Source organism: Bombus flavifrons, chromosome 1 (assembly GCF_040668555.2).
Source record: "Bombus flavifrons isolate JBK064 chromosome 1, iyBomFlav1_principal, whole genome shotgun sequence".
In the NCBI taxonomy this organism is placed as follows: domain Eukaryota; kingdom Metazoa; phylum Arthropoda; class Insecta; order Hymenoptera; family Apidae; genus Bombus; species Bombus flavifrons.
In genome coordinates, this window is record NC_138442.1 from 1,680,930 (window position 1) to 1,701,465 (window position 20,536).

At 37.8% G+C, this 20,536-nt stretch overlaps 2 protein-coding genes across 2 annotated transcripts in view; both read right to left on the bottom strand.

Moving 5' to 3' along the window:
* Positions 1–20,536, bottom strand: part of LOC138184168 (uncharacterized) — a 353,608-nt gene that overhangs the window by 54,209 nt on the left and 278,863 nt on the right. The gene's annotated exons all lie outside the window — the stretch shown is intronic.
* Positions 11,354–16,473, bottom strand: LOC138184032 (uncharacterized). Its single transcript, XM_069121676.1, has 3 exons — positions 16,434–16,473; positions 14,942–16,329; positions 11,354–11,454 (listed from the first exon to the last, which is right to left on the bottom strand). The coding sequence occupies exon 2, from the start codon at positions 16,291–16,293 to the stop codon at positions 14,947–14,949; it is 1,347 nt and encodes a 448-aa protein (XP_068977777.1). The 5' UTR covers positions 16,294–16,329; positions 16,434–16,473; the 3' UTR covers positions 11,354–11,454; positions 14,942–14,946.

The following is a 20,536-nucleotide window of genomic DNA, read 5'->3' on the forward strand; positions in this document are numbered from 1 at the left end:
TATATAAAAATCATTACAATAGAACGGATTTTTAAAAGCTAATATTTACAAATTTTACCAGTGCATTCTGTAAGTAACAAAAAAATTAAAATGTCAGTAGTAAAAAGTCCATAAATGCTTCAGTAAAGAGGCTTTTTTTTTTATTTAGTTGTTTACATTCACAATTTGTCCGATTTGGACATTTGGTAGAATTTGTAAAGAGGTGTAACGAAAATATGAAACGTAAAGCTACGTATTACTTATGGATGCGTTTCGAAGTTAAATGATATCGATGTGAATTTATCGTAGATTGAATTTCATGGCGATTTTATCTCATTTCTTCATATGCAATTTTGATTTTTGTGATTTTGGTAGATGACATTGGACAAGATAGACCCGAACTATAAAATCTTACTTTCAGGAAATTATGTGTTCGGAAGATATAGATTCCTATACGCACTACTCCACAAAATTAAAAGTTAATCAGTAAATTTTGATCGAAAAGTTGTCGATTTTTGAACTGTTGCAACTTCGTAAAAAAATATCGTACAACAGTCTATCTAGGCTTATTTTCAAAGGGTAACTAAATTAAACTTTTCCACAGATTCTTTTATATCATAAAATGAAATAGAAAACTAAAAATGCGTTTTTCTTTTTCAACAAATTCCAACGATTCTATGAAGTATAAATAATTGGCTTGCAAATTCGTTTTAACATCATACATCAACTTTTTAGAGTTTGTTGTAAAAAACGAATCTCGAAATAAATTTTTTAAACTTCATAGAATCGTTCGAATTTGTAAATTTCAAAAAATAAAAAAAGAAAAAGAGAAGAAAAAGAAATACATCATCAGTTTTCCATTCGGTTCAACGACATAAAAGGATTTTTGAAAAAATTCAATTCAGAAATGTAAACGTAGGGGGCTGTAAATGATCCCATGGTAGACTATTGTAAGATTTTTTCACTAAATTACAGCAGTTTAAAAATCGCCAATTTTTCGGCAAAAATTCAGTGGTCCTTTAATTGTGTACAGTAGTGTATGATGATGTAGATCTTTGCTAAGCGCTATCAAGTACTCCTTTTGACATTTTGGACGAAATTATTCACCCTAAATTAACGGAATCTGAGATTATCCACCTCTCTCTTCCCCTTTCTGGCAATGAGTAATGGCACTAGCTTAATACCCGACCCCGGATAGACTATTTGGATTAACCAAATGATTTCTGCCAATGAGTTAAGCGCTTCCCTTTTAATTTTTCCCGATCATGAAAACATAAACGGATCGAACTGATCACATCGCTCGTCATATAGTATTCCTTTGCTGATTTTTGTTTCATATACAGTGCTAAACAAAAATATTTTTTTTTCTATTTATTTATTTAAATTTTACAATTTGTCCAGTAGGACATTTGGTAAACTGTTATAAAACAAAAATATTGGCACAGCCTGGGAGTTCGGATAGAATTCTTTGAAAATCTGTAAAGAATATGATTCTCTACTTAAAGGTTTTGTAAAATCTTATTGTCGACTCTAAAGTTTAAGTATACCAGGAATTATGAATTTTAAAAATAGTTATAATGAGGAAAAAAAAATATATATATATATGTCGGGTTATCATTGGAGTTAGGGGCGTATAATGCATCTTCATTCATTGGCCATTTTCAATTCATCTTCAATTGGCCATCGTTGTGATGTACTATAGATGATATTTACTGATACAAATGTGATTATTACAGAGTGTGACAAGTAATAACGGCGACTGAATGGTCGAGATGTCGATGACAATGAATTTAGATTCGATAACGAATTCACGGTCAACGGGATGACGAATGCGATGCGATACACGATTCTGGTGTTACTCAACGTACAAGTAGAACTTATCTGAATGAACTGAACTGAACTACAGTCCAAGTGGAACTGCCCTTATATACTCCTCTCCGTACCACTCGGGTCAATCTTTGTCTTTAAGGAGAGCTATTTAATTACTCCATGCCTCTGTCAGGTACACGTCCCTCCCGTGACCGTGGCTGCGTTCAGCGACCTGTTATGTCACTTCGAGCTCAAACTCACTGTCATAAATCTCGGGCACCCATACTCGAGTTAAATCATAGACAACTATTTCTCAGTTTTATTATTTAAGTACAGCTATAATAAAAAGTCTGGACTAAAGTATTGGGGACCTTCCCAAACATTTCAAAAGAAAGGCCCCGATGTCCTTTCACCTCCGACATATATATAAAGGTTCATTTTCAGCAGAATAGAAATATTGACACATTTGAAAAATGTGTTATTACGTATATTGTACCTAAATATTTCAAATATTGGTACACTTGTTATGTCGCTGGAAGTTTCTATGTTTAAATGGATCCTCATTTTTTCAAGTTAGTAAGAATATTTTGTAAAAGGAAAAAGAACGTGAACAATGAGAAAGGAAACAAAATTTGTATGATTTGTATGAACAAGGTAAATCTTGTTCTCAAATAGGAGAAAGAATTTTTAATAGAATTTACCGTAATAAAAGTGATTAAACAATTTCTTGGCAAAAGAGATCTAACAAATGCCACACGAAGCGAACGTCCTCCGAGATATTATAAACCGAGAAAGAAAAAAAATAGTCAATGTAATAGAAAAAGAACGTAAAACTACACTCTCGGAAATAGCTGGAATATTAAAAGATGAAATCAAAATTTCAAAATCTGCTAGATTTTATATGAAAATCCGGAATGTGTCAATACTTTTGTCTGACACTGTACATGTAAATATACCTATGGTCGATTCTATCTTAAAGTAAACTAACCTTAAAGATCGAAAACGTTAGAGAATGAAAAAAATCAGAGGTATTAAAAAATATCATGACATCAAATTCATCTAATAACAGTCAACCAAAAAATTCTATCAAATGTCCAAATCGGACAAATTGTGAATGTATACAACTAAATTAAAAAAAAATCTAATAACAGTGTTTACAGCTGTGACTTATCTAATCCAAACCAACACCGAAAGTAGCCAGTTGTATTTTTTTTTTATGCATTGACCCTAACACATGTATTTATCCCTCAGTCATATAGTTCATTCATACTCACATTATTATACTTATCGCTGAATAATAAGTCTTTCAATAGTAAAGAACTATTATACATATAATATAGGGATTTGTATCTTTCAAATGTATGATTTTCTACCTTTTCTACTACCTCATTCCACGATATCCATCAAATTTCGTCTACATCAGCTACCGGGAGTTAACGAACATCGAAACCCCCTAATTACTAAATTACTTAATACGTCGGACCAGATCCGCAGGCTAAAAAAACACTATCCATTAAACCTAAGCACTAAATTCAGCTAGATATTTCTAACAAGTAATATTTACGTATTTATAATATTATTATTTATAAATTATACTTACTTATAATGAGTTAATAAGTGTATTAACTTATTATAAATAATTAGCCATGTTACTGTGCCACGCCAGAGAAACTTACTCAAAATTCTCAATGCGAGAATTGATTGTAAAGTACTTGTAAATATATAAAAAAAGAAAATCAGCTACCGGTGCTTTTTGAAAATATATTTTTTTTTTTTATTTAATATTTCACATTCACAATTTGTCCAATTTGGACATTTGGTAGAATTTTTTAGCTGTTTGATTATCATGTGGGTGGCTACCCCCAGCGGGGTACCATCTTCGTATTTGTTAGGTTATATCCTTTATGATTTTTGATTTTTTGAAAATATAGCAAAATTATCTTATTTGTTTAAAATGTTGTATATCTTCAGGTTGTCCAATTATAAAACTGAGAGTCAAATAAAGAATACTGCTCTAAACTGGCATAAGGACTATTAATATCATTTGAACTAGTGATTTAAGAATAGATGGGTAGGTAAACAATATGACCATAGAAAAATAAGTACATATGATGCGAAAGCAGGTATCATAAAATTACTTACGAAAATTCTCACGTTTTTGTTCCTTCTATTGTTAAGTTTTTTAATAAATAATTAAAGTTCTGTATTTCTCACTGCGTAAGAAAGTATATAATAAATACTACTTCTACCTACTAATCTGCCATTAATTTATACGTTTTAATAAAATTCGTAATTCGATTTAATAAAATTCGTAATTCAATTTAATAAAATTCGTAAAATTTACGATCGAAACTTTTCCTTAGATGGAAAAGTGACACGATCCTTTCAACAACTGATTGCATAAAGGGAGACCGTTTGTGACTATAAATTTCACCTCGAATAATCATAAAGGGATATGCACAATGCGAGCGTGTATGGAACAAGTCTAAGTAATCGGTTTAACGCGATGGATCTTATGACTGTGGATAGTGGCTGCTTTTGAGATGTCTCGAAATTTCAGGAAACTACTATGCGTTTCAAGACGCTCTTTATCGAAAAGGCTAGGATAAAGGGTTGAGTAAGGAAATACTCGTGTAAGTACGTTATTTGCTTACGTGATTAATAACGCCCTGAGATTATTATGAAAATTAATTTTGTTGCTTTAATGCATTTTTTAGTCGAGTATGAATCACGTGTAACGTTTTGCAAGATAAGTTGTTGCTAACTTATTAAAATTGTGGACAACGTGATGTTTCTGTTGGTATAAATATTCTTAAAGTAAATAAAGGTACCAGAACTTTCCAGCGTATCTGTTGTTGTTGACCATTATTCATTGTTATATATGTGTATATGTTATATTTTTGTTATGAACGTGATATGATTCAAGAAAGCTCGTGGAATATAGTTCATCTTAACGTGTTAGAGGGAGTCATTTCGTATTTCGGTAATGTTCGTAAGTGATGTCATCTGTATGTGTAAGTATGTGACTTAACCCCTTAACCTACAACTACGGACACAGCCCGTAGTACGATGATCAGGCCAAATATAATATACAGGATGGTTGGTAACTGGTGGTACAAGCGGAAAGGGGGCGATTCTACACGAAAAATGAAATCGAAAATATAGAATGAACATTTTTTTTTAATTCTTTGTTTTTTTCAATTTTTCCATCGAGACAAAGATCTACAGTGAGATCCGTTATAACGAGACGTGATAAAGTGCACGCGTACCGAGCGAAAATTCAAAGTCGATTTTCTCGAAAACAAAGCCTCAAACGAAAAATTTTTATTCTATATTTTCGACTTCTTTTTTCGCGTAGAATCACCCCCTTTCCGCTTGTACCACCAGTTACCAACCACTCTTTATATATGTATTTTTTTTTTTTTTGCCTGATATAGAAACATTTTGTTCAGTTTGAAAATTGTGTTCTTTGTTGACCGCGCGGTCAGATTCGCATTCACACGCATACACGACAGTCACACCCGATCTGGACTTCACTGTCAGCACCTTAAAGATGCTTGACGCTTTTGACGCGGTTATATTCCATTCTTACATTAATGATTTAGAAATTAATTACGTGTTTAATCCGAATGTTTCCTGCATTATTGGTATCGGATACAAAAAAATATATACAGCACTTTTCACTTTTTATAGGAAATAAATATTGATTATTTGTCATATATCACGGTTACAGGACTTGATGCCTGTGATAACCTGAATAGTGATAGTGTTTAAATTGAGGTGTTTGGTAGCTGATAGTGCATTCAAGGAACTACTCATGATGTTTAACGAACAACAATTTATTAACAAACGATTTAACAGACAGAGTCAACAAATAACAATTAACAGATATGATATGACAAATAACTGGTAACAATTAACAACTAACAATTAACAATTAACATCAAGGGTTCGATCGGCACGTTTGCCACGCAATGGCATTGAGGATTTGTTCATTTGACAGTTCGAGACAGACTGTCCTTTTGCTCTATAAATCGAACGGATAGTTCGCGTCATTGACCATCGACATCCCCACTAGCGTACGTTCATTAGATGTACCGCGGCGGTTGGCGCGAATGGCCGCGAATTCGGCGGAAGAAGCGTGAGGATATCGCTGACACATTAGGCACGTCGGTGTTGCGCTTTGACGGCGTAGCGATTTAACAATTAACTGCGGCGATTCGGCACTCGTAACACTAACGGCAATGACCTCAGGTTCGATAACGAATCCGCGGTCAACGGGATTTCGAATTTAAAACTTTCGTCAAAGTCTAAGTTAGACTATATGTTAACAGGTGATCTCAGTCTACGGGGTTCCGCGAAAAGAAGTCTGCGTGTTCCATATATTTACCTTTTCGATGCTGAATGTGAAAGGTAAAAGTTTGTAGGTAAGCCCACCACCTGTGAACTCTGTTATTTAAATATATTTTATTAATGCTTGCCGCCAGGGACTTACAATCAGTGACGACAAGAAATTTTCGTCCACGTAGATAGTGCCGAAAATGTTTTACGGCGTTTACAACTGCCAAGGTCTCTAATTCATAGGGCGAATACTTAGATTCCTCAAGGGTAGTTCTTTTACTATAGTATTCTATTACCCTATTTATGTCTTCAACTTTATGCATCAAAATGGCACCATACCCCTTCGCACTAGCATCGGTATGTAGTTCGATCGGGTAATAGGGGTCGAACGTAATTAACACCGGCGCATTAGTCAGGATGGAAATTACCCTTTGTCTTATTATTTCATGCATATACATCCAAGCAACTATTTTTTTACTTGGAGCATGTGCAAGTGCATACAGGGGACGCATTAAATGTGCATATTTAAAAATGAATTTTCGAAAGTAACAGGCTAAACCTATGAACTGCCTAAGCTCTCTGGTTGTCGTTGGTGGGGGTAAAGAACGCAAGGCTTGTATTTTACCCGGGTTTTGACAAACGCTTCCGTTATGAATTATATATCCCAAACAGGATACCGACGTCTTTAAAAAAGAGCATTTAGAAAAATTAAAAGAAAATCCAGTTTTAACAAGTATATTTAATACAGTATCCAATCTTTCTAAAGCTTGATCTATCGAGTCGGCAATGATTAGGACATCATCAGAGTAAACAACAACGTATGAATAAACGAGGTCGCCTAAGGCATTGAGGATGGCCCTCTGAAGAACGGACGGTGCATTTTTCAATCCAAACGGCATCACCATGTACTCATAATGTCCGTCGGGCGTAACGAACGCTGTATACTGCATCGAATTAGGATGAATGGGAATTTGGTGAAACCCGCCGGCCATGTCTAGGCTAGTAAAGTATCTCGCATTTTTCAGCCTCCTAATCAAACTAATTTTAAGAGGGAAAGGGTACTGATCTGTGACCGTATTCCTATTTAGCTCCCGAAAATCGACACACAATCTGTCTGAGCCGTCCTGTTTCTTCACGAGTAACATAGGGCTCGCGAATGGTGACCTACTAGGCCTTATGATTTTTGCTGTAATTAGTTCCTCTATCTTTTCATGCATTATTCTCCGCTCTTCCTTGCTAAAGTTGTAAGGATTTCTTCGGACGGTGATGTTAGAATCGATTAAATTTATTTCTAATTGGCCCGTACTTACGCGAGTACATGGGAAATCCGCAATGAACGAATCTTTAAACTCATTCAGAATAGAAATTAATCGACTTTTATCGTTACCGATTATATCTGTATCGACCTCGATAATATTGACCTCGTCTTCCGCGGTTTTGCTACACTCACTAATTGTCTTTGTTTTATAAATAACGAGGCTGTTTCGCGTAATATTTACGCCAAAACCTTGATTGAAAATTTCATGGCCAATCATGATATCGTATTTTAAATACTTATCATCAACTATGTGGAAAGTTATGTCCAATATATATCCGTTAATACATACAGTGGACAATAGCTGACACGTACTTTTAACACGAGTATTTGCTATTCCTCGTATTACTACTATATCAGTCGTTTGTTTGCCACAAAAATTCGAGGACAGGGAACGTTTAATTAATGAGCATTCGGCTCCAGAATCGAAATAAAATGGGTAGAACTCACCCAGGTGACTTAACGTACCAGTTGGGAACTCCACTACGCAGGAGTAGACTCGACGTTCGTCATCGAAGTCATGGTTTGTCCTCCGCAGGGACGGACAATAGGGACCGATATGGTCCTCCCCACGACTCTTGAAGCAATTAACCATTGAGGATATACTTAATTTCTTCCAGGACTTTTTTATAGGAAAAGGGTCTTCGGTCTTGATATCCGTTTCAAGTGCTATTTGTTCAATGTGCTGATCTTGTGCGCTCACTTGACGAAAATTGATAGCGTTGATTACTTCCGCCATAGTTACATCTTGCCACTTCACCTTCAGGAGGGAGCGGAGACGAATGGCGTAAGCTGCCATGTCTTCGTCTTTCTGCGGTTGTTCAATGCATATACTCATTAGCGTCGAGGCTGCTGTATCTTTACCACCAAAACGCGTAGTAAAAAGTTCCTTAAACATCGGCCAGGTAATCTCTTCGCCGTTCACTATCTGCGTAAACCAATGCGCTGCAGAACCCTTTAGAGCATTTTTTAAAGCAGAAACTAGCGCGCTGTCTTGTAAAGGGTTGTCCTTCATAAGCAGATTAGCAGCTGCGCACCATGCGGCTGGATCGGCGCCCGCGATTTCAGGGTCAAAACATGGTAGCACTAGATTTATAGGTTTCGCACTCGGTTCCAGCACCAGCGTCTCAATTAACTCGCGCATGATGTTCATATGTTCTTGCACTGCTATTACCGGCACTGATTCCACTTCCGATGTCGGGTTGGCGTTGGGATTAGGGTTGTGGACGCTTGATGAATCTCCACTGGCATTAGCCATCATGGTGATACAATAAAGATAGAGTTTTTTAACACAAGTATGGATACAACCGATTTAACAATTAACACTAACGGCAATGACCTCAGGTTCGATAACGAATCCGCGGTCAACGGGATTTCGAATTTAAAACTTTCGTCAAAGTCTAAGTTAGACTATATGTTAACAAGTGAAATATTCACGGATCGCAAAGACGTCACTTAACTTGTTGACGAGACTGTTCGTGAAAGAGTGACACTCCGTCACGGTGACGCTGCAGAGGAAAACTACGATGGGGTGTGTCTAAGGGCACGACATCATCGGATTCGTGGAGAAAAGTCTTCGTTCGGAAAGTGAGGGAAATTAACGCTGTTAATTGGTCAATTTCCATATTGGTGGTTAGATGCTAGCTTGAGGGAAAGTTGCTAGTGGGAAATGCGTCAACATCTGGTAATCATCTTACCTGAAGAATAGGGTCTGTTTATGGCGAGCCACCGGACAGAACCCGTTAGAATGTTTACTGTCGAGTGCCCCTACAACTATTTCTTCTTAATTCTTAATTTCTTTTTATGGAGAGCTATACTATTACCCTATACCTTTGTTAGACAAAGCGTTCATCCCTTTATTGCGGCTACGTTCGGCGACTGGTTCTCGCCCCGAGCCCAAGCTCACTATCGTAAATCTCGAACAAATACAATCGGATTTTATGACGACAATTGCTTAATTACGGTTACGATTGGAATCTATATTATAATGTTAAGGGATTTTCCCAAAGTTCCGAAGGGATAGCTTCGGTGTCTTTTCACCTCCGACATATATATATGATAGATCCTCACTGCTACTAGATGCAATTAGTACGACAATGTAAATGTGGTATACAGGGTGGTTGGTAACTGGCGGTACAAGCGGAGAGGGGGTGATTCTACACGAAAAATCAAGTCGAAAATATAGAATGAACATTTTTTTTTTAATTCTTTTTTTTTTTTTCAATTTTTCCATCGAGACAACGATCTACAGTGAGATCCGTTATAACGAGACGTGATAAAGTGCACGCGTACCGAGCGAAAATTCAAAGTCGATTTTCTCGAAAACAAAGCCTCAAACGAAAAATTTTTATTCTATATTTTCGACTTCTTTTTTTCGCGTAGAATCACCCCCTTTCCGCTTGTACCACCAGTTACCAACCACTCTTTATATATGTATTTTTTTTTTTTTTTGCCTGATATAGAAACATTTTGTTCAGTTTGAAAATTGTGTTCTTTGTTGACCGCGCGGTCAGATTCGCATTCACACGCATACACGACAGTCACACCCGATCTGGACTTCACTGTCAGCACCTTAAAGATGCTTGACGCTTTTGACGCGGTTATATTCCATTCTTACATTAATGATTTAGAAATTAATTACGTGTTTAATCCGAATGTTTCCTGCATTATTGGTATTGGATACAAAAAAATATATACAGCACTTTTCACTTTTTATAGGAAATAAATATTGATTATTTGTCATATATCACGGTTACAGGACTTGATGCCTGTGATAACCTGAATAGTGATAGTATTTAAATTGAGGTGTTTGGTAGCTGATAGTGCATTCAAGGAACTACTCATGATGTTTAACGAACAACAATTTATTAACAAACGATTTAACAGACAGAGTCAACAAATAACAATTAACAGATATGATATGACAAATAACTGGTAACAATTAACAACTAACAATTAACAATTAACACCAAGGGTTCGATCGGCACGTTTGCCACGCAATGGCATTGAGGATTTGTTTATTTGACAGTTCGAGACAGACTGTCCTTTTGCTCTATAAATCGAACGGATAGTTCGCGTCATTGACCATCGATATCCCCACTAGCGTACGTTCATTAGATGTACCGCGGCGGTTGGCGCGAATGGCCGCGAATTCGGAGGAAGAAGCGTGAGGATATCGCTGACACATTAGGCACGTCGGTGTTGCGCTTTGACGGCGTAGCGATTTAACAATTAACTGCGGCGATTCGGCACTCGTAACACTAACGGCAATGACCTCAGGTTCGATAACGAATCCGCGGTCAACGGGATTTCGAATTTAAAACTTTCGTCAAAGTCTAAGTTAGACTATATGTTAACAGGTGAAATATTCACGGATCGCAAAGACGTCACTTAACTCATTGACGAGACTGTTCGCGAAAGAGTGTCTCTCCGTCACGGTGACGCTGCAGAGGAAAACTACGATGGGGTGTCTCTAAGGGCACGACATCATCGGATTCGTGGAGAAAAGTCTTCGTTCGGAAAGTGAGGGAAATTAACGCTGTTAATTGGTCAATTTCCATGTTGGTGGTTAGATGCTGGCGTCACGTAAAATAAGAAAAAGAAATAAAAAAAAAGAGATTTGTAGTGAAAAATAAAAAAAGAAACTTTATTTTTCTAACAACAATCCACTTTACAATCCACTTCCGAACTCTAGGCGTGACTTTCCAAGACTGAAGCTCTTACAATTTGACTTTCGATCGGATCCGATTACTTTCTTTTGTCATCCCTCAACATCCCCACCGTCCATGCATTTGCTAGGCGTTCGCGACCGTTGCCACGTGCTGTTTCTTCTAGAACCTTCGGTGGAGGGATGTTGGTGGAGGGTTGGGATGTTGATGGTTCATTAGGCACTTACATACATACATACATTGTTGCTGAGTGCCGCCACATCTTTATCTCCATCGTCAGTCCATCGGATTTGAAGTATGCCGGTCGTGACATACCCCCCTGGTTAGATTGATCTTGGTCCTCTAAGATCGTAGTAGAATGGAATTATTTATATGTAGATCGAAGGATATGTTTACACCCTTTTTTTCTCAGGGATCGCTATGAATTGATTTTCTGCATGTAATGGTACAAAAGTTATTTCGTTTATCTTAAATATAGCAATTTTACAATATTTGATAGTGTTCGAGAAGCTAATAATTTCAAATCAGGTTGTAGTTTTTGATCGTGAATTGGTTGGGTTTGTTTACAAAGCGTAATTCCTATCCCGTGAATTTAAGGCAACTGATTAGGAGTATTATTACTAGTGCTAGGGTCAGTATTATCCTGAAAAAAGTACGCTTTCAATCGGTTACCATGTATCTTTTTCTTAGCATTGTCGATAGAAATAATGTGATAAGGAGTTTTCACATCGTTAATCCTGTAGGGTCCTAACCATTCAATGTCCAACTTATCTCTTTTATGGTCGTTGTGAATTAAAACAAAGTCTCCTTTCCTAAACACGGTCTGAGTTTTAACAATCTTTCTTTCTTGGTCTCGCTTGTACCGTTGCTTATTCTCAATAAGTGTTTTGTGAGCTGTTTCCCAATATTTATTCAACTGTTTTTGCCAAAGTGAGTACATATCATCATAGGTAAGTGTGGGGAATTTGGATATTGCGGAAGGTAAGTTAGCTTTTCGCCCAAAGGTCAATTCAAAGGGAGAGAATCCTGTTCCTTCATGTTTCGCGGTGTTGTACCCTAAACAAATGAAATTAAGTACTTCGTCCCATTCTTTGTCATTGTCGTGTAATGCAGTACGAATTAAATCTTTAACTGAGGCATGTGTTCTTTCGAGGGATCCGTTACTCTGTGAGTGAAATGAAGTTGTCTTGACGTGTTTGATTTTAAAAGCTTCTTCAAATTTCGTCATTAAATCGCTAACAAAATTTTGTCCCTGGTCTGTTAGGATCGTTTTTGGTGCCGAAAATATGTAAATATAGTGTTCAATGAGCGCGTTAATTATGGATTCAGTTCGTTGCGTTTTAAGGAGAACTAGTATCAGATATTTCGTAAGTTCATCGTGAATTGAAAGTATGTATTGGTTTCCGCGTTTGGTTTTCGTCATCGGTCCTATGATGTCCATAGCGATTTTGTCGTTAGGGTTAAGTGGCGTGTCCGAGATTTGTGGGGATTCTTTGGGTCTGATACGCGTTAGTTTCTCCTTTTGACATGTGTCGCATGTTTTCACGAAGTTTTCTACTCTTTCTAAAAGTCCGGAAATTTTGAATTTATCCTTGATCCGTTGATACGTTTTTTGTATCCCTAAATGTCCTACGGTGTCGTTATGGTTTTCCTTTATTGCTTGTAGTATTTCGTTTTCGTCTAGTTTTAAGATGGGATTAGGCGCATAAGTAATTTTCTTGTACGTGTCGTTAAAATATATTAGCATGAGTTTAATCTGCGTTTTCTCTAATTCAGTGAAATCGTTATTTCCTATGCCGATTTTTGTCATATCTTTAAGAATTTTGTAAAGTCTTCTAATCCAAAGTGTCTCGTCGTATTCTCCTAAGTCGTTTCGAGTTAATTGGTAAAATGTTTGGTCATTCGGTTTAATTTCTAAGAGTTTCGGATTCTCGTTGTTGTCTTTCCATGCGTTGAATGAATTAGTGTGATCAATTACTAGGTCGAGGTTAACTACTTCGTCGCGAGCTACCGCGTGAACTCTAGATAAAGAGTCTGCAGCTGTGTTATCTTTACCCTTTGTATATTCGATTTCATAGTCATATTCTTCGAGTTTAAGTCTCCAACGAATCAGTCTGCTAGAAGGGTCTTTGCAATTGTGTAGCCACTTAAGAGCTTGGTGGTCGGTTCGAATAATGAAGCGTCGTCCTAACAAGTATTATTTTAATCTTTTCACGGCCCATACGATGGCTAAAAGTTATTTTTCCGTCGTGGTATAGTTTCGTTCGGGTGGATTCAGTGTTCTTGAAATGTAACAACAAGGACGACCGTCCTGTGACAGTATTGCTCCTAATCCTTCGTTACTTGTGTCGGTAGTTAAGGTAAAGGTTTTGTTAAAGTCTGGATAAGCTAATATTGGGAAATTACAGAGTTTGTCCTTTAAAGTATCAAAGCTCGTCTGGTGTTTGTCAGTCCAATGGAATGGTGTGTCCTTTTTTGTTAAGTCTGTAAGGCTCTTCGCGATTTTGGAAAAGTTTCGAATGAATTTGCGATAATAACCTGCTAAACCTAAGAATGACTTCACGTCCGTGGCATTGCGGGGTAATCGAAAGTTTTTTACAGCGTCTAATTTCTTGGGGTTTGGTTTAACTCCTTCGGATGAAACTACATGGCCTAAGTATTCTAGTTCCGGTTTTACGAATTCACATTTGTCCGGTTGCAATTTAAGTCCTAATTCCCTGAGTCTCTGAAATACTATCGCGAGGTTTTCGTTATGTTCTTGAATCGTTTTTCCGAATATCACTATGTCGTCCAAATAAACAAAGCAGTGTTTTCCTACAAGTCCAGTTAAGGCTCTGTCCATTAATCTTTGAAAGGTAGCGGGTGCGTTTTTAGGTCCGAATGGCATTCGATTGAACTGAAAATGCCCTTGCGGTGTCGAAAAAGCGGTATATTTTTTAGATTTCTCGTTCATTGGAACTTGATGGAATCCTGAGGATAAATCAAGTGCCGAAGAGAATTTTGCGTTTCCTAGTTGTGTTAATATGTCGTCTATATCAGGTAAAGAGTAAGCATCTTGTTCCGTGAGTTCATTTAGTTTCCTGAAATCGATAACTATCCTCCATTTCTGTTTTCCTGAGGCATCTAATTTTTTCGGAACTACCCATACCGGAGAGTTATAAGGGGATTCGGATTCTTCTATAATATTTTTCTTCAACATGTCTCCTATTTGTCGCGAAATCTCGTCACGGTGACATTCCGGTGGTCTATACGATCGTGTGTTAATAATTTTGTCTTTGGTTAACGAAATTGTGTGCTGAGTTAAATTAGTACAGGGCAAAAGATCGGTTTCTAAATTAAAGATGTCGATATAATGGAGAATAATCTTTTCGATGGATTCACGGATTGGTTTTTCAATGTGATCTGTTCTCACTAGGCTTTTTAGTTTTGATACGTTAGAAAAGTCATGAGAATTTTGAATATTGCTAGAAATTTCAATGTTTTGCTCACCAGTGTTGATAAAACATACTTTAGTTGGTTTGCCTTCCAAATAGATTGTTTGAACTCTGTTTTCTCCAGGAGTCAAATGTATTGGTTTCTGAAATAAAATGGTTTTGTCGTTTAATCGGATTTTGTCGTTGGATATTGAATAATTATACTTCTCTAAACACGGTAGCCCAATGATTCCGTCTTCGATAATAGGGAAATTGTTCGGTACTATGTGAAAAATGTGATTTTGTCCAAAAATTCGTTTCGTTACGTATTCGTTAGTTTCGTATTTGTCTCGTCCCATAGAAAATTTTTGTTTAAGCCCTATTTGTATCGCGTTGACAGTGTTGTTACGTTTCACCAGGTTTATCCCTGCTCCTGTGTCGACCAGAAATACTCGCTCTTCGGTTCGGGTTGACAAAAATATTGCGAGTAGTCTTCCTGTGGCGATGTTGACTCGTATGTCTCGTACGGTTCGTCCATCTCCTGGTTCGATGTTGTTTCCTGTATTTCGTCCCTTTTCTGGACTGCCTGAATCCTTGCGGGTGGTCGATCGCGCTGGCTCGGTGGTAGAAAATTTTGACACTTGTTGGCAATATGTCCCAGTTTTCCGCACTTGAAGCACTTGATCTGCGCGCGTTCAGCAGGTGGTCTATTTTCTATTTGGTTAAATGTAGCAGGTTTCTCAGCTACTGGCGTGTTAGGCGATCTTGATGGTACATTAGATCGTCTTACCTGCATTAGCTGGTTGTTGGGGCGATTACTAGCGAAAGGTAAGCGATTACATGACCAATTAGGTTGTCGTTCTTCTCGCAAGTAGCGTTCTACATCGGCTGCCTTTTTTTCAGCTTCCGCAAGATTCAAGGGTTCACTGCTTAATAGTATTCGCCCTATGTCGCGTCTGAGTCCCATTAGGTACACACGAACAGTCTTCTTCGTGATTTCTTCGGTCATAATTTTACGTGTCAGTGGTTGTGGGTACTCATTGGTTACTGCGTACAGCAAACGGTTGAGTATTCTTCTAAACCGAATATTAAAACATTGCACTGATTCCTCGCTCCCCTGTCTCAACTCTCGCAATTGTTCTTGGTACTCATCCGAAGTCACTTGTGCTGCTAAATTATTTCTCAGTGCGTCGTACAGATCACTGTAACACTCAATAGGAATGTTGCGAATACTTTGGGCTGCTTTCCCCACGATCTTTTCCACTTTTATTGCTTTTAGCAATAGATCTTGCTCCATACAGCGACCCTTCATACTTCTCACTTCTTTGATGAAGTCTTCAACTCCTACATCATCATCTCCGTTGAGCGTTGGGATGTAGTGTATTGCATCCTTAGCTCGTAGAGTGGGAGGAGCGGGCGGAAAATAGCCTCTTTCTTCCACCTCGGATTGTTCGATGTCGAGGTGGACAGGTGGGATGTCTGGAGCTGCTAACCCCGACAGTTTGCGTGCTTTTGCCATATTCCCGGAGCGATTGATTGCTGTCGATGCACTTTCATTGTCTTCGGTGATAATGGAAGCAAAGTCATCGGTCGTAGGGGATTCGAACCCAGTCCGTAGCGCTGCGACGGTTTTCCCGAGATTCTTGATTTCTGCTGTCCTGTGTCTATTCTCTTCGTCATTTTGCATAGACACACGTAACATTTCCTCTCGTAAAAGGGCAATGTTCTCGTTCTGTTTCTGAATACTGTCCCATATTGCTCGCAACATTGGGTCAGTTGAGGTTGAAGTTTGAGATTCCTTTGCCTTACACATTATTGCGCTGATTTTACTATTTTCAGACGAAGACGAGTCTTGGCTACTGAAGCTAAATTTTCTTTCACGGTAACGTACAAAGGAATCCAGTTTACCTTTTATTGTCACTTCACTTGGTCCGTGATAGTTACTTTGTTGTTGCGGATGACCGTAGTCCCAAATAATTCTATCATCCATAGATGATGAATGTCTTTTGGTTTCCGAACAAACACTTTTCACTATCCTGGCAGGATCGCCAAAATGTCACGTAAATAACAAAAAGAAAATAAAAAAAAGAAATTTGAAGTGAAAAATAAAAAAAGAAACTTTATTTTTCTAACAACAATCCACTTTACAATCCACTTCCGAACTCTAGGCGTGACTTTTCAAGACAGAAGCTCTTACAATTTGACTTTCGATCGGATCCGATTACTTTCTTTTGTCATCCCTCAACATCCCCACCGTCCATGCATTTGCTAGGTGTTCGAGACCGTTGCCACGTGCTGATTCTTCTAGAACCTTCGGTCGAAGGACCGTTGGGATGTTGATGGTTCATTAGGCACTTCAGCGATATACATTGTCGCTGAGTGCCGCCACATCTTTATCTCCATCGTCAGTCCATCGGATTTGAAGTATGCCAGTCGTGACACTAGCTTGAGGGAAAGTTGCTAGTGGGAAATGCGTCAACATCTGGTAATCATCTTACCTGAAGAATAGGGTCTGTTTATGTACAACTATTTCTTCTTAATTCTTAATTTCTTTTTCTGGAGAACTATACTATTACCCTATACCTTTGTTAGACAAAGCGTTCATCCCTTTATTCGGCGACTGATTGGCCTCGAGCCCAAGCTCACTATGATAAATCTCGAACAAATACAATCGGATTTTATGACAATTGCTTAATTACGGTTACGATTGGAATCTATATTATAATGTTAAGGGATTTTCCCAAAGTTCCGAAGGGATAGCTTCGGTGTCTTTTCACCTCCGACATATATATATGATAGATCCTCACTGCTACTAGATGCAATTAGTACGACAATGTAAATGTGGTATACAGGGTGGTTGGTAACTGGCGGTACAAGCGGAGAGGGGGTGATTCTACACGAAAAATCAAGTCGAAAATATAGAATGAACATTTTTTTTTTAATTCTTTTTTTTTTTTTCAATTTTTCCATCGAGACAACGATCTACAGTGAGATCCGTTATAACGAGACGTGATAAAGTGCACGCGTACCGAGCGAAAATTCAAAGTCGATTTTCTCGAAAACAAAGCCTCAAACGAAAAATTTTTATTCTATATTCTCGACTTCTTTTTTCGCGTAGAATCACCCCCTTTCCGCTTGTACCACCAGTTACCAACCACTCTTTATATATGTATTTTTTTCTTTTTGCCTGATATAGAAACATTTTGTTCAGTTTGAAAATTGTGTACTTTGTTGACCGCGCGGTCAGATTCGCATTCACACGCATACACGACAGTCACACCCGATCTGGACTTCACTGTCAGCACCTTAAAGATGCTTGACGCTTTTGACGCGGTTATATTCCATTCTTACATTAATGATTTAGAAATTAATTACGTGTTTAATCCGAATGTTTCCTGCATTATTGGTATCGGATACAAAAAAATACATACAGCACTTTTCACTTTTTATAGGAAATAAATATTGATTATTTGTCATATATCACGGTTACAGGACTTGATGCCTGTGATAACCTGAATAGTGATAGTGTTTAAATTGAGGTGTTTGGTAGCTGATAGTGCATTCAAGGAACTACTCATGATGTTTAACGAACAACAATTTATTAACAAACGATTTAACAGACAGAGTCAACAAATAACAATTAACAGATATGATATGACAAATAACTGGTAACAATTAACAACTAACAATTAACAATTAACATCAAGGGTTCGATCGGCACGTTTGCCACGCAATGGCATTGAGGATTTGTTCATTTGACAGTTCGAGACAGACTGTCCTTTTGCTCTATAAATCGAACGGATAGTTCGCGTCATTGACCATCGATATCCCCACTAGCGTACGTTCATTAGATGTACCGCGGCGGTTGGCGCGAATGGCCGCGAATTCGGCGGAAGAAGCGTGAGGATATCGCTGACACATTAGGCACGTCGGTGTTGCGCTTTGACGGCGTAGCGATTTAACAATTAACTGCGGCGATTCGGCACTCGTAACACTAACGGCAATGACCTCAGGTTCGATAACGAATCCGCGGTCAACGGGATTTCGAATTTAAAACTTTCGTCAAAGTCTAAGTTAGACTATATGTTAACAGGTGAAATATTCACGGATCGCAAAGACGTCACTTAACTCATTGACGAGACTGTTCGCGAAAGAGTGTCTCTCCGTCACGGTGACGCTGCAGAGGAAAACTACGATGGGGTGTCTCAAAGGGCACGACATCATCGGATTCGTGGAGAAAAGTCTTCGTTCGGAAAGTGAGGGAAATTAACGCTGTTAATTGGTCAATTTCCATGTTGGTGGTTAGATGCTGGCGTCACGTAAAATAACAAAAAGAAATAAAAAAAAAGAGATTTGTAGTGAAAAATAAAAAAAGAAACTTTATTTTTCTAACAACAATCCACTTTACAATCCACTTCCGAACTCTAGGCGTGACTTTTCAAGACAGAAGCTCTTACAATTTGACTTTCGATCGGATCCGATTACTTTCTTTTGTCATCCCTCAACATCCCCACCGTCCATGCATTTGCTAGGTGTTCGAGACCGTTGCCACGTGCTGTTTCTTCTAGAACCTTCGGTCGAAGGACCGTTGGGATGTTGATGGTTCATTAGGCACTTCAGCGATATACATTGTCGCTGAGTGCCGCCACATCTTTATCTCCATCGTCAGTCCATCGGATTTGAAGTATGCCAGTCGTGACACTAGCTTGAGGGAAAGTTGCTAGTGGGAAATGCGTCAACATCTGGTAATCATCTTACCTGAAGAATAGGGTCTGTTTATGTACAACTATTTCTTCTTAATTCTTAATTTCTTTTTCTGGAGAACTATACTATTACCCTATACCTTTGTTAGACAAAGCGTTCATCCCTTTATTCGGCGACTGATTGGCCTCGAGCCCAAGCTCACTATGATAAATCTCGAACAAATACAATCGGATTTTATGACGACAATTGCTTAATTACGGTTACGATTGGAATCTATATTATAATGTTAAGGGATTTTCCCAAAGTTCCGAAGGGATAGCTTCGGTGTCTTTTCACCTCCGACATATATATATGATAGATCCTCACTGCTACTAGATGCAATTAGTACGACAATGTAAATGTGGTATACAGGGTGGTTGGTAACTGGCGGTACAAGCGGAGAGGGGGTGATTCTACACGAAAAATCAAGTCGAAAATATAGAATGAACATTTTTTTTTTAATTCTTTTTTTTTTTTCAATTTTTCCATCGAGACAACGATCTACAGTGAGATCCGTTATAACGAGACGTGATAAAGTGCACGCGTACCGAGCGAAAATTCAAAGTCGATTTTCTCGAAAACAAAGCCTCAAACGAAAAATTTTTATTCTATATTTTCGACTTCTTTTTTCGCGTAGAATCACCCCCTTTCCGCTTGTACCACCAGTTACCAACCACTCTTTATATATGTATTTTTTTTTTTTTTGCCTGATATAGAAACATTTTGTTCAGTTTGAAAATTGTGTTCTTTGTTGACCGCGCGGTCAGATTCGCATTCACACGCATACACGACAGTCACACCCGATCTGGACTTCACTGTCAGCACCTTAAAGATGCTTGACGCTTTTGACGCGGTTATATTCCATTCTTACATTAATGATTTAGAAATTAATTACGTGTTTAATCCGAATGTTTCCTGCATTATTGGTATCGGATACAAAAAAATATATACAGCACTTTTCACTTTTTATAGGAAATAAATATTGATTATTTGTCATATATCACGGTTACAGGACTTGATGCCTGTGATAACCTGAATAGTGATAGTGTTTAAATTGAGGTGTTTGGTAGCTGATAGTGCATTCAAGGAACTACTCATGATGTTTAACGAACAACAATTTATTAACAAACGATTTAACAGACAGAGTCAACAAATAACAATTAACAGATATGATATGACAAATAACTGGTAACAATTAACAACTAACAATTAACAATTAACATCAAGGGTTCGATCGGCACGTTTGCCACGCAATGGCATTGAGGATT